This window comes from Neomonachus schauinslandi, chromosome 11, assembly GCF_002201575.2.
Source record: "Neomonachus schauinslandi chromosome 11, ASM220157v2, whole genome shotgun sequence".
Lineage (NCBI taxonomy): Eukaryota > Metazoa > Chordata > Mammalia > Carnivora > Phocidae > Neomonachus > Neomonachus schauinslandi.
The window spans coordinates 7653460-7666614 of NC_058413.1; the positions used below are offsets into that span (position 1 = coordinate 7653460).

General features: G+C 54.7%; 1 protein-coding gene across 1 annotated transcript in view; it reads left to right on the plus strand.

Moving 5' to 3' along the window:
- The first annotated feature begins 687 nt into the window (after positions 1-687).
- Positions 688-13155, plus strand: part of NRXN2 (neurexin 2) — a 97779-nt gene continuing 85311 nt past the window's right edge. The window contains 2 exon segments of the mRNA XM_021685004.1: positions 688-1426; positions 13072-13089. Coding sequence (XP_021540679.1) covers positions 688-1426; positions 13072-13089 — 757 coding nt within the window.

Here is a 13155-nt window from a genome sequence, read left to right on the forward strand (position 1 = left end):
TGGTGGTGGGAGCATCACACAGAGGTTGGGTGGCTCAGAGAGGAAGGGGCTGGGGTCACCAACTGGTGGAGAATCTCCAGGCCTCACCCACAGGAGCTGGCCCTGGTCCTGACGGGGGGGGGGGCGCGAGGGTGAGGCCGCCCCGGTTGGGCTCCTACCGAACTTTAAGATGCTACTACCCACCCGCCCACATCTCAAATTAATAACTACCCTAATGAGTGCCATCTCTCTGCAAGTGCTGGGCCCCCAGTCCTACCGTCCGTGGTGGTGTCTTCTTGCTCTGGGACCCTCTCCGGGTCAGGGCCGGCTCCTCAAGTCCTAAAGGGGAACATTTGGGTGCTTGCTGGTGTGACGGGGGAGTCAGCACCGATGATCCCCTCCTTAACCCTCTCCCATCCTCCGAACCCCTTATTAACCCTTTCCTCTCTGTTTCCCCGCAGGCATCCCTCCCCCATCTTTCGTCGGAGCCCGCAGCGGGGGAGGGGCGCCTCCGCCTCCGCCGCCGCCCGGGGAAGCCGGTACCTGGGCCCCTGCGCCTCGCCCCGCCGCCGGGCCCATGGCACTGTGAGCCGGCGAGGGAGCCCCGCTCGGCGCGGGGGGCGCCCGGCCCCCTCCCCGCCCCATGCGCCCGCGGCTCTGAAGCCTGAGCGGGGCCGGGGGCCGGGCGGGGCCGGGGCCGCCGGAGGCATGGCGGCCGGGAGCCCGTGGCGGCCGCCGTCGCCGTCGCCGCGGTTGCTGCTGCTGCTGCTGCTGCTGGCGCTGGCGGCGGGCGCGGGCAGCCTGGAGTTCGGCGGCGGCCCCGGGCAGTGGGCTCGCTACGCGCGCTGGGCGGGCGCGGCGAGCAGCGGCGAGCTCAGCTTCAGCCTGCGCACCAACGCCACGCGCGCGCTGCTGCTCTACCTGGACGACGGTGGCGACTGCGACTTCCTGGAGCTGCTGCTGGTGGACGGGCGCCTGCGGCTGCGCTTCACGCTCTCGTGCGCCGAGCCGGCCACGCTGCAGCTGGACACGCCGGTGGCCGACGACCGCTGGCACATGGTGCTGCTGACCCGCGATGCGCGCCGCACGGCGCTGGCGGTGGACGGCGAGGCCCGCGCGGCCGAGGTGCGCTCGAAGCGGCGTGAGATGCAGGTGGCCAGCGACCTGTTCGTGGGCGGCATCCCGCCCGACGTGCGCCTCTCGGCGCTCACACTCAGCACCGTCAAGTACGAGCCGCCCTTCCGCGGCCTCCTGGCCAACCTGAAGCTGGGCGAGCGGCCCCCCGCGCTCCTGGGCAGCCAGGGCCTGCGCGGCGCCGCCGCCGACCCACTGTGCGCGCCCGCGCGCAACCCCTGTGCCAACGGCGGCCTCTGCACCGTGCTGGCCCCCGGCGAGGTGGGCTGCGACTGCAGCCACACGGGCTTCGGCGGCAAGTTCTGCAGCGAAGGTGAGCGCCGGGGTGGGGTGGGGGAGCCGCCGCTGGGCGCCTGGGCTCGGGAGTGAGGGGCTGCCTGCGCCTGAGGTGGAGCCGGCGGCCCGCGGGCTCGGGCGCGAGGCCGTGTGAGAGCGTGTGAGAGCGTGCACCAGCACGCGAGGGTCGTGAGGCGTGTCCTTGCGAGGGGCGGGTGAGGACGCCCGAGGAGAGGGGGCGCGTGGCTAGCCAGTGACCTGTGTGGACGTGGCCTGTGCGGGGCGACCTGAGGGTAGTACTGTATCGTCTGGTCCGGCGGGGGGCTGGCGGGAGGACGAGGGTCCGGGCGCTTGAGGGCCTGTGGGTCGGGTGTGTGAGGGGGCGTGTGAGGGAGTGTGCGGACTCGATCTGTGCGGGGCCGGCCCATGTGGGCGGGGACTATGCGGGCGCCAGGTCTGGGACCTGGGAGGAGTCCTGACGGTGTGTGCAGGGCCGGGAGTGGGAGGGGTCTGCCCGGGGGGCGGGGCGTGAGGGGCTGCGGGTGGGGCCGGGGTGGGCGGGGCCTGCGAGGCGGGCGGAGGCGGGCGGAGGCGGGCGGAGGCGGGCGGAGCAGGTGTTGCCTGCTGCGGGCGGCGATCTGAATTGGTGAGAGTGAAGCGCGGGAAGTATGGCTGGTGAGGCCGGGGCACGACGGGAGGAAGGGGGCCTGGGCGTGAGGAGAAGGGCACGCAGCGAGGGCAGGTGAAGGAGAGTGGGGATGGCAAGGTTGTGCCTGGAAAGGGAGGTTTCAGGGAGGGAGAGCTTCCACCAGCTCCCCAGCTTCCAGAGGCGGAGCTGAGTGAAACGAGGGGACAGGTCGCGCGGGTGGCGCCAGGCCCCGGTCCCTGCAGGCTGTGGTTCAGGGGGACGGGAAAGGAGGGACTTGAAGGCACCTGTTGTACCTTGGTCTGGCGCGGGGGGGGGGGAGACGTTCCCCGTCAGTTTGGGGGCGAGGGTGGGCATCTCCTTCGACCGTGGTTTGTGGCAGCAGGCATGCTTTCCTCTGCCCCAGACCCCTAGAAGCTGTGGGCCACCTAGCTGCCGTGTGTGTGCCTGCCCCCTCCCCCGAGAGGTCGAGTCTCTTGGGGAGTGTGTGCAGGTGCATGTGTGTGCCCTCAGACTAGTGCGGCCCTAGGACCGCTTTGGGGATGGGCGTCGTCCTGGCTGCCAGCATGTGGACAGCCCTGGGAGGAGCCGAGTCTGCAGGTGTGGCCCTGGGTTTGGGATGCACAGTATTCTGACTGTGTATCTGTGGTTGTGGTAGAGGAATCCTTAAGGAAGGTGTTTGGATTGCTTTTGTGGGGTTATTTGTACAAGGTTGTGGGATATATCTTCAGGAACTGGGTGTATTAAGTTAACCTGACACCTTCTCACCCTTTCTCCAAGGAGTTCAGGTGCTCCCTAAACTGTGAAAGTGTGTGTCTGGGTGTGTTTGCACGCAGAGGCTGTGAGTCTGGCACTGTGTGTATTATGTGTGAATGGTCTGCTTGAATAGAGTAGTGTTTACAGATGGGAGTGCAGTGCTTACGGGAGTGAATAGTATACAAGTGTAAGGGCGTGAGCTCGTATGTAGGTGCCCGCGTGCATGTGTCTTAATGTGAGACCTCAGTAAGACACTGGAACTCCATGAGGAATCTTTCTTGCCATGACTTTGAACCTGATTCTCTGATCTCTATGACCTTTCCCCTCCAAGCTTCTCTAAGGAAATAGGATGAACCACCCTTCTAACTTGATGGAAAGGGAATTTGAGCTATGGAGAGGTTATAGTAGCCGGTCCATGGGCTTACTGGCAGAATTGGGCCTGAGTGTATGAAAAATGCAGTCAGCAGCACATTGGTCAACCAGACCCTTGTGTCCACTCCCTGAAAGGATTTATTGGCCAGAGGCTCCCAGTGAGCCAGATAAGGTGCATGCTTCTGAATACGGGTTGTGTTGTTGTGTGTCTGAGATGTGTTGGAGTACCTGTGTGAGGGAGGGACAGTTTGTGTATCATATGCGTGTGTTGGATGTTTATGAGATGAATGTTTGTGTTAGCTGTGTTGGAGCTAGGAGAGACGGTTGCTTATCTGACCCATTGTGTGTGTGTGTGTGTGTGTGTGTGTGTGTGTGTGATTCATGAAGAAGAGGGAAAGGGGGTATTAGGTGGGTGTCAGACAGTTGTTGGGGCAGGATTGCCTCTGTGTGTATGTGTGTGTTTGTGTTGGTAGCTGTTGAGGGAGGGGTGGTGCTTTGTCTGATAAAAGGGCAGGGATATTCCTCTCTGTATTCCTTGTACCTAATATGGTACTAGCCACTTAGTGGGTGTTTGATAAAAATTTGTAGAATGAATTAAGAGACGTTAATAAATATTTGGGAGAATAAAGGCTTGGATAAGGCTGTGTGTGTATATGAAAATAGGCGTATATTTTCAGATATGTGCTGTGGGTGGGCACGGGGTTGTAAATACCAATCGTATCTGGAGGTGACAGGCACAGTGACAGCCCTACTCATTTGCCTCCCTCTCCCCACCCCATGACCTCATTCCCTCTCCTGATATTTGTTCGTGTTTCCTGGGCAGCTTTGGTAGTATCCTGTGCTCATTACACTTCTAGTACATTCTCATCCAGCCAAGGAGGAGAGGAATGCAGCTCCACTCTTGGGTATGTGGGTTGAGGAGGAGAACTTTAAGGGGAATAGGCCTGGCTCCTCATCCCTGAGACAGATCTGAGGGCCAGAGTCCCCAAGTTTCCCCCCGAAGTTATTGTCATTTCATTATTATCTGCTTTGAGTGAGCTTCAACTTTTTTGAGATAGTGGGCATTTAAAAAAGTCAGTAATTCATAGTACCCTTTCCAAATAGGAGTTATTTTTATTTTTATTTTTTTTAAGATTTTATTTATTTATTTGACAGAGAGAGACACAGCGAGAGAGGGAACACAAGCAGGGGGAGTGGGAGAGGGAGAAGCAGGCTTCCCACTGAGCAGGGAGCCCGATGCGGGGCTCGATCCCACGACCCCGGGATCATGACCTGAGCCGAAGGCAGATGCTCAACGACTGAGCCACCCAGGTGCCCCAGGAGTTATTTTTATATCTGTCTGTTGTGAAAAGGGACAACACAAAGCTACTATGAATTCAGGAAAGCTTTTAGATGACTTCAATGTTATATTTGCCATTGTGGTTAATCAAATATACATTAGAAAAAAGTTTTTTAGCCTTATATGCAAGACATATCAATGTGCCTTCAGTATCTGGTGTGCATATGGATTTGTGGATGCTTTGGAATCCCCCCCAGGCCTTCCTGGGTCTGGGCCTACCCATTGACTGAGAACCTCCCTGTTAGGAAATGTGCTTCTTTTTTCTCTGGGGTGGGGGCGGGGAGAGTCTGGCCACAGGTAACTGAAGAGAGAGCTAAGTATGAGTAACTGAGTGTGTGTACCCAGTGCTGATTATCTGCCAAAGCGGGGATGGAGTCCACGGGAATGGTGCAGTGACTTGCATGTGAACTCATCCTGTCCCTCACGTGTGAGGATAAAGGGCTGAAAAGTGATCAGGGGAGAGGGTGTGCAGGTGTGTGTAGGAGACCTCGAGTGGAATGGGGGCACAGATGTCTAGGACGGAGCGGTAGGGGTACACCTAGCTTGGGAGAGGAGTATGAAGCTAGTAGGCAGGGAGTTAGATGCATGTTATTCATATGTATGTTTCTTATGTTGGTTGGTCATTGAATTCAGTAAGTAGTTTTCAAGGCCTCGCACATTTGTTGAGGGCTGAAGGGGCGTCAGAAATGAGTAAGATGCTGCTCTGGGCATTGACTGTTTAATCGGGGAAGCAGATAAAAAAGCAGTCCAGTCTGTGGTAAAGAGCACAGATTCTGCAGCCAGGCTGCCTGGGCAGTGACCCTGGACTTCAGCTCTCTCCATCCTGGTTTCCTTTTCTGGAAAATGGGGGCAATAATAGTACCTACCTTACAGAGTTGTTATGGGAGCTAAATCAGCTAATTTGTGTCAAATGCTTAGAATAGCATCTGGCACATAGACAATGCTCAATAAACACCAGCAAAAGAACAAGACAAATAATAGTATGGTACAGGGACGCCTGGGTGGCTCAGTCCGTTAAGCATCTGCCTTCAGCCCAGGTCATGATCCCAGGGTCCTGGGATTGAGCCCCACGTTGGGCTCCCTGCTCAGTGGGGAGCCTGCTTCTCCCTCTCCCTCTGCTGCTCCCCCGGCTTGTGCTCTCTCTCGGACAAATAAATAAATAAAATCTTTTAAAAAATGGTGTGGTATATACCCAGAGATATAGCAAGGCAGTGCAGCTTAGTGATCAGACCACAGACTCCAGAGTCTCAGGTCTGCGTTTCAATCTGACTTCTGCACTCAGTAGGTCCGTGCCATCAGGTGAGTGCCTAAGCATCAGACGAATTTTTCCTTACCTGTAACTGGGGATAAGCATGCTTGTCTCACAGGTCTGTTGTGGGAATTAAATGAATGTCTGGTTCATAATAAGTGGTGAGTAGATGGGAGTTACTATTACCAGCAGAGTGCTATTGGTGTTTCGAGGAAGGGATAGTTTTACAAGTTGAGGGGGATTGGTAATAAAAGACATGCTATTGAAGATTGACCTTGACCATGGATGAGGAAGCATGGTCTGAGGAGGCCACTCCATGCACAGGCACTGGTAAGAGCAAAGGCATGGGAGGGAGGGACATGTATGTCTCATCCATAGAGGGGGCACCAAGAATATAAGGAAACGAGTGGAATCTAGTGCAGGAGAAGCAGGTTGAAGCCAGGTCTTGGAGTTTTGACTTAAATCATTCAACCAACATTGATTGGTTGCTGTGTCCTGAGTATCGGCAAATGTAGCCACAGGAGAATTTTGAGCAGATATATGACTAATAAGAGCTATGTATCAGAAGCTAGGTGTCTGTGTAGAAGGATTATGGGCAGCAGAGTTATGGAGTGGAGAAACCACTTGGGAGATAGTTCACGAGAGAGATTTTGAGGCCCCGAATCTTGCTGGTTTTGGGGAATGGCGAGGAAGGGCGGTGGCCTTTGTCACAGCAGGAGAAGCACATGCTCGGGAGCTGATGCTGGGATGGAAGCTCTAGGACTCTGCCTGTTGAGTGGGGGTGGGCAGGGAGGAGGCAGAGGTGATGAGGTTTCAGGTTTGCGTGGAAGGACGGTGGTGGTGGGGTCATGGCAGCAGAGGGGTGAAAGGAAAGGGAGGGCGGTGGGAGGGGAGCAGTATTGGGCCACAGATCATGCACGTGTTGAAATGTGGTGTCCCTTGGTGTTCTTAGACAGAGGCGCCCAGGCTGTTGGAAATGCAAGACCAGAGCTTTGCATTGAAGGCGGGGCTGCGGATGGAGACCTGGGTACTCCAGGGGGCATGTGTGGAGAGAGAATATTTGAAGCTCTGGAATCGGATGAGGTGGCCAAGGAGAAGGTGAAGAGACTTCAGAGGAGCCCACAGTTGGAGAGGAGTGGCCGCAGACATAGCGAAGGAACAGTTAGAACAAAAAGAGACCAGATCACACAGTCAAGTGGGGAGAGCCTGGGGCCTCCCAGCTAGTGAGCGTTTGCTGTGCCTTGGACGTTTTCTCTCATTTCATCCTCATGCCACCGCCTGAGGTGGAAGAGCTGGGATCTGAACCCCGAGCTGACTCCGGGGCTGGTTGTACCCCACCTTTGTCCATGCTGCCTCCCAAAGCTCAGGCAGTCGGTCAGCTGTGTCCGTGCATTACTTCCATGTGGTTTATTGGGGGTGTTTAGGGACAGCGTTTCATCAGAAGCCAGTAGCCACCCCCAATTCTTCGGGTCACAACTTCTCCCTTAAGCCAGTGTGCCATGAGGGTGTTCCTATGTCTGCCAGCCAGCTGTCCCAGCACCGGGAGAGGGCAGTGGAAATTGATCAGTAAAATCGCAGTCTTCCGGAGCCCTTGGGGAGAAACTCACCCTGGAAAGTGGAGCAGTATCCCATTAAAATACACAACTCACCAACACTGAAAGCATTTCAGATGGAAATCTTTCTGAGATATGTTGCACAGCTCTCTGCCTCCCTAAGCATAATATTTGGAAAGTGATTTAACCTTTTCCGGATGATTCAGGATGTCGTGATTCCCCTTAGGTATTGGACTGTCACACAGTGGTTCCTTCACTGAGATTTGTCCCTGCCTGAAATGATGCCTGACTGCTGTATTTGGAGTTCTTCTATTAGTTTTTTATGAGTTTTTCCACCTCTGTCCTTAGGAGGAGTTGTCAGGCGGCAGCCCACATCTCTCCCCCGGCCTCCCCTCTCTGTTTGAGAACTTGGAAATCAGCGTGTTGGGTTGTGGGTCGCCACCAGTATGTGGGTTCTGGGTGAGGTCTGAAAGGTTCTCCTATGAGGAGATAACAGTTTTTATTTTATTTTTATTTTTTTTAAAGGTTTTATTTATTTATTTGACAGAGGGAGACACAGCGAAAGAGGGAACACAAGCGGGGGAGTAGGAGAGGGAGAAGCAGGCTTCCCATGGAGCAGGGAGCCCGATGCAGGACTCGATCCCAGGACCCTGGGATCATGACCTGAGCTGAAGGCAGACGCTTAACGACTGAGCCACCCAGGCACCCCAGAGATAACAGGTTTTTTTTTTTTTTTTAAGATTTTATTTATTTATTTGAGAGAGAGAGAATGAGAGACAGAGAGCATGAGAAGGAGGAAGGTCAGAGGGAGAAGCAGACTCCCTGCTGAGCAGGGAGCCCGATGCGGGACTCGATCCCAGGACCCTGGGATCATGACCTGAGCTGAAGGCAGACGCTTAACGACTGAGCCACCCAGGCACCCCAGAGATAACAGGTTTTTTTTTTTTAAGATTTTATTTATTTATTTGAGAGAGAGAGAATGAGAGACAGAGAACATGAGAAGGAGGAAGGTCAGAGGGAGAAGCAGACTCCCTGCTGAGCAGGGAGCCCGATGCGGGACTCGATCCCGGGACTCCAGGATCATGACCTGAGCCGAAGGCAGTCGCCTAACCAACTGAGCCACCCAGGCGCCGACATAACAGTTTTTAATGCATCACTGCCAATGATGTTCATTTTGGTCTCTCAGAACGTTTTCTTCTCTTTTGTTCTGGGCTTCCTCACTGTCCTTGATAACGAATCTGCTGGAATCCTGAGTTCATGTTAGGCAAGACAATACCATCTATGCCCGCTGGTGGGGCGGATAAGACCTCTGTGTGTGAAAGTTGAGTAAATGAGGTCATGTATGTGGCACCACTCTGTCAGCTGTAACATCCGATACCCGTGGTCCTGACAAAAATTCTGCTGTGAGAGAGACGGCTCTGGGCTCAAGAGAGAAGTTCAGGGAGTGGCTGGTGTGAGAACCCAGAGATGAGACAGATACTCACAAGCAAAGCCTCAAACGGCAGCGTGGTTAAGAGCAAGGGCTGCCCAGGGTCCCATCCGAGTTTGCTACTTGCTGTGTGTGTCAACTTGGGCAATTTACTTAATCACTTTGTTCTTCAGTGTCCTACTCTGCAACATGGAGGTTAAAATGTTGTTGCAAGGACTCAATGAGTTATATGGAAATCCTTTACAATGGGCCAGGCACTATTCTAAATGATCAATAAAGACGACTATGATCATTAACCCCGGTGGTCAGAGAAGGCTGCAAGGAGGAGGTGGGACTTGGCTAGATCTTGAATGAGGACTAAGTGAGATTTGTGGAAGGAATAGGCGGGGCTTTCCCTCCAGGAAAACAGCCTAAACTCGCTGTCTAGGAGATGTGAGTCGGGTGTGTGGGGGGCGGGTGAGGACACCAACATGGTTGAGCTTTGGGGGAGATAAGATCAGAACTACAGAGTCAGGTCAGCTTCTAAAAGTCTTGACTTCTGGCCAAGAATGCAGGCCACGGGAAGTTTTAAAGCCAGACAGATTTGGGTTTAGATTTTGACTCTGTCCCTCACCGGCAGTGTGACACAGGACAAGTTTCTCGCACTTTATGAGGCTTAGTTTCCCCATGTCTACGAGAGAGTGATGGCAGCATGCACTGACGAGGTAGTAGTGACGAGGGATGGAAACAATGCATGGAAAGAGCCAGGCACACTTGAAGTACTCAGTATGTGAGAAGTGTTTTTGATTATTCATTCAACAAACATAGGCATGCCTTTTTCTGAGCCAGGAACTGTGCAAGCAGCTGGAGGTAGAGATGAATGAGACATTGTCCTTGCTCTTGGATATCACACAGTCCAGCCAGGAAGCAGACACGGAAATGCAATTCGCGTTGGAGATACAATAAAGTGAAACAATGATACAATGTACATATTGAGAGGGGGCACAGAGGAGGGGCGGGTAGCCCTGCCTGGGAGGCCAGTTGGGAACACAAACAGAGGTATACTGACCTGGTCTTAAAACAAGAGCTGGCTTTCTCAGGGAGCTGAGGGTGGGAGGAGTGGAAATAGGGAAGGGTGTTTCAAGCCAAGGGAACGGTATTTGCAGAAACGTGGGCCATTAGGGAAATGGACAGCAGTTGGGTGTGGCTGGAGCCTGGATTGTTTTAGGAAAGGAGGTTGGAGGGAGGCATGGCCAAATTTCCAGTGGACTTGCTTGAGAAGATCGGACCGTATCCTGGAGGAGTATTCTGGGAAGTCTTGAAGGGTTTTAAGCAGGGTCGTGACTTGGTTGGACCACTTTGGTGGTGTGTGGACTCAGAATTGCAGGGGAAAAGACTGGCTGTAGGGGGAGATCATTAAAGAGGCTTATTCATGTTCCAGGGAGAAGATCTGAGGAAGGTCTGGCTTTGGGGCCGTGGTGGGGGAGGGGTGGACGGATGAAAAGCATTTCTAGGAGTTTTGTTTAGTTTTTAGGGTTTTAGAAGGTGAGCTGACAGGATCTGGTGATTGGTATGAAAAAAGAGTAAGGCTGATTTCTGGATGCCTACCCTGACCAGGAAGAGCAGGCGGGAGGAGAGGGAAGGGTTAGGAGGTCCATCTCGGGCATGTTGAGGGTGAGAAGCTCAGGTAGAGCTTCTCTGAAGGCAGGTGGATACATAGGTTGAGAACACGGAAGAGAAGTTTGAACCACTGAAAAGTTCTGAGCGTGTGTGCGTGTGTGCACATGAGTGTGTGTGTGCACGTGTGTGTTGCTCGCATTAGTATTTTGTCACGTACATCTGGCACCTGTGCGAAGAGAGCTTGGTTGGGGATGGGCAGGGAGAACAACCAGGAGGAGGCTCTTGCAGGAAACCAGAGGTGAAGGGTGGGGGTGTGGGCTAGGAGCCCAGTGGTCAAAGTCAGAGGTGATTTTGTGCTGCCGGGCAAGTTTCCCTCCCTGCCCACAGGAAGTAGGTAATACCACCAAGCTCATGACGTTGCTGGGAGGGTCATGCGTGAGACGCCTGTTGAGGGTCGGTAGGGTGCTGGCCACTTGGCTAACTAAAGGCTCCTTGAGCCTGGCAGGGTGGGGGGTACCTCGTGGGTGCTCAAGAAGTGTGGGTTGAAAGCAGTGCCCTTGTCCAATGCAGGGCAATGGGCCCTTGGTTGCGGGCGTGGAGATTAGCATGGCTTTAGTGGTGGAGTTTGGATATCAGGGAAGCTGTCTGAGTAATTGCTGAGCAGACAGATGGGGATACACAACTGGTACCCGGGGAAGGGAAGAGGTTCAGTCTACAAACACAGGTCGGGGCTTCCTAAGCCATGGAAGTGAGCTATCGCCAAGGAGGGCACGGAGAAGGAAGGAGTGTGGAGGGCATAGGACCGAGCCTGGAGGGGTCCGTGATGGCAGGTGTGGGACACAGGTGAATCAGCAGAAAGCAAAGAGCAGCAGAGAAGGAGAGGTCAGTGAGTCTCTAGGAGCTGTGTCTTGGAAGCCAGGAGAGGGAAGGCTCATGCAGCCAGCAAATCAAGCTTGCTTGTGGCGCCTTCCTGAGTATAGCGTGGCCCACGTTTGTGGCAGGTGGGAATACTTTTGGAAATACCAGCCATGTTGGATTATTTAGAAATCACCATGCCTGTTTGTTTGTACGGGTGCTGGAGAGATGATTGTGCTGACTGACCAGGGCCTTTGCACACTGGGGCCAAAGAGGTCCTGACGTGAGGCTCCTCGCGAGAGCCCAGGGGTTTTCCTGAGGGCCCCTTTCTAGTCCGCATAGCAACCCTTGCCCTAAATGCAATGCAATTCAGTTTATTTAAGAACATCCTTGTAGACACAGCTTTGGGGGCTGCAGGTAATAGGTAAAGGCTTGCGTGAAATGCAGGTAGATGATCGACAGAAAGAAAGGGGGCTGTGTTCATCGCAGGGCAGGACTCTTCAGCCGGCCGAGGGAGAGTGGGGTGTGGTGGTGGTGTATGCATCTAATATTAGGTATTAGATCACTATGTGGGTATTGATTCTGCATTCAGCCTGTGTGTGTGTATTAAGGAGGTGGGATAAGGTCTGATAAATGACAGTGTGTGTGTTTCTGGAGTAGAGTTAACCCCCTAAGAGCCCCTGAGTAAATAACACAAAATGATGCTGGAGGTAGAGACAGTGCGGGCATGTGGGCGTGAGTGTGCGCCAAACGGCTGTTTGTGTGTATATGTGTGTATCCTGGGGCCTGCAGGCCCATGTGCGTGTGCATGCATGTGCATGCGTGTGCGTGTTTCCCCATCGGGTCTGTGCGTTTGTAGGTTGCGCTGTTTCTCTGCCCCCCTGTCTGCTTCCTCTAAAGTCTCCCAGTAGGTGGGCGCGTGAGAAATGTTCGGGGAAGGGGGTGACCCGGCCCTCTTCCAGGGCAGACCAGAGCCTGGCCTGCTTGGGTTGTTGTAGCTTCTTTGAAGGAACTGTCTCCATCCTCTCTTGACCCACTGGGGTCAAGACCCATTGAGGTCAAGACCCAGGCCCAGGCCTAGCCCCGCCTAGGGGAGGGCTGGCTACCCAAAGGCTGTGGTGGGACTTAGGGGTGGGCCCAGTGTGGCCCCTGCAGCTGGGGGGCAGCGCTCCGCCTCCCCCAACTGCTTGTCCTAGAATCACAGAACCAGAGCCAGAAGGGCCTGGGAAACATTCGAGTCTGCCTGTCTCATTTTTACAGAGGAGTGACTGGTGGCTCAGAGAGGTTAAGTGACTGGGATGGGATGCGAGTCACATGGCACTTTGAGGCAGAACTGTGCTTTCTGACCTTCTGACCGCATTTGGATGGCTCTTCTCCCCTGGGGGCCGGGAGGGGGCGGTGGTTGCGTCTGTGTGTGCAAAAGCTTCGAGTGTGGGTAGCGTGAGAGATGACATGTGTCTCCGGACCGCTGAGCGCCTATGTGTGTCAGTGTGTCACCAAGTGTGAGTGTGTCTCGGGTAAGCCCTGTGTGAGCGTGTCCCCATCTGTCTCCGAGGCACCGTGGAATGCAGGGGAGGAGCGTGCCTGGGAGAGCCAACCCTGCCTGCCTGCCACTCCTGGCTCTGCCTCCAGTTCTCCATGTGACCTTGAGGGTCACTTCCCTACCCTGGGCCTCAGTTTCCTGAAATGTAACATGAGACGGGGGGCCTCCTGGACTGTGTGACCCTGTGTGTGCGGGCTTGACTCAGGTGGCCGCCTGGCCTGGGTGGGCTCAGGGACCTTGAACTCACCCCCCTGGGAACCTGTCCTTGGTACGTGCACTAACGAGCCCTCCTTTCCTCTCTCTCTCTGCCTTGCCCTTTCCTGAACCTTGCTGGCCTGCAGAGGAGCACCCCATGGAAGGTGAGTGATGCTTTTTTGTCATTGGGGTGGTAGATCAATCACCACGGGGTCCTATGTGAGGGGGTG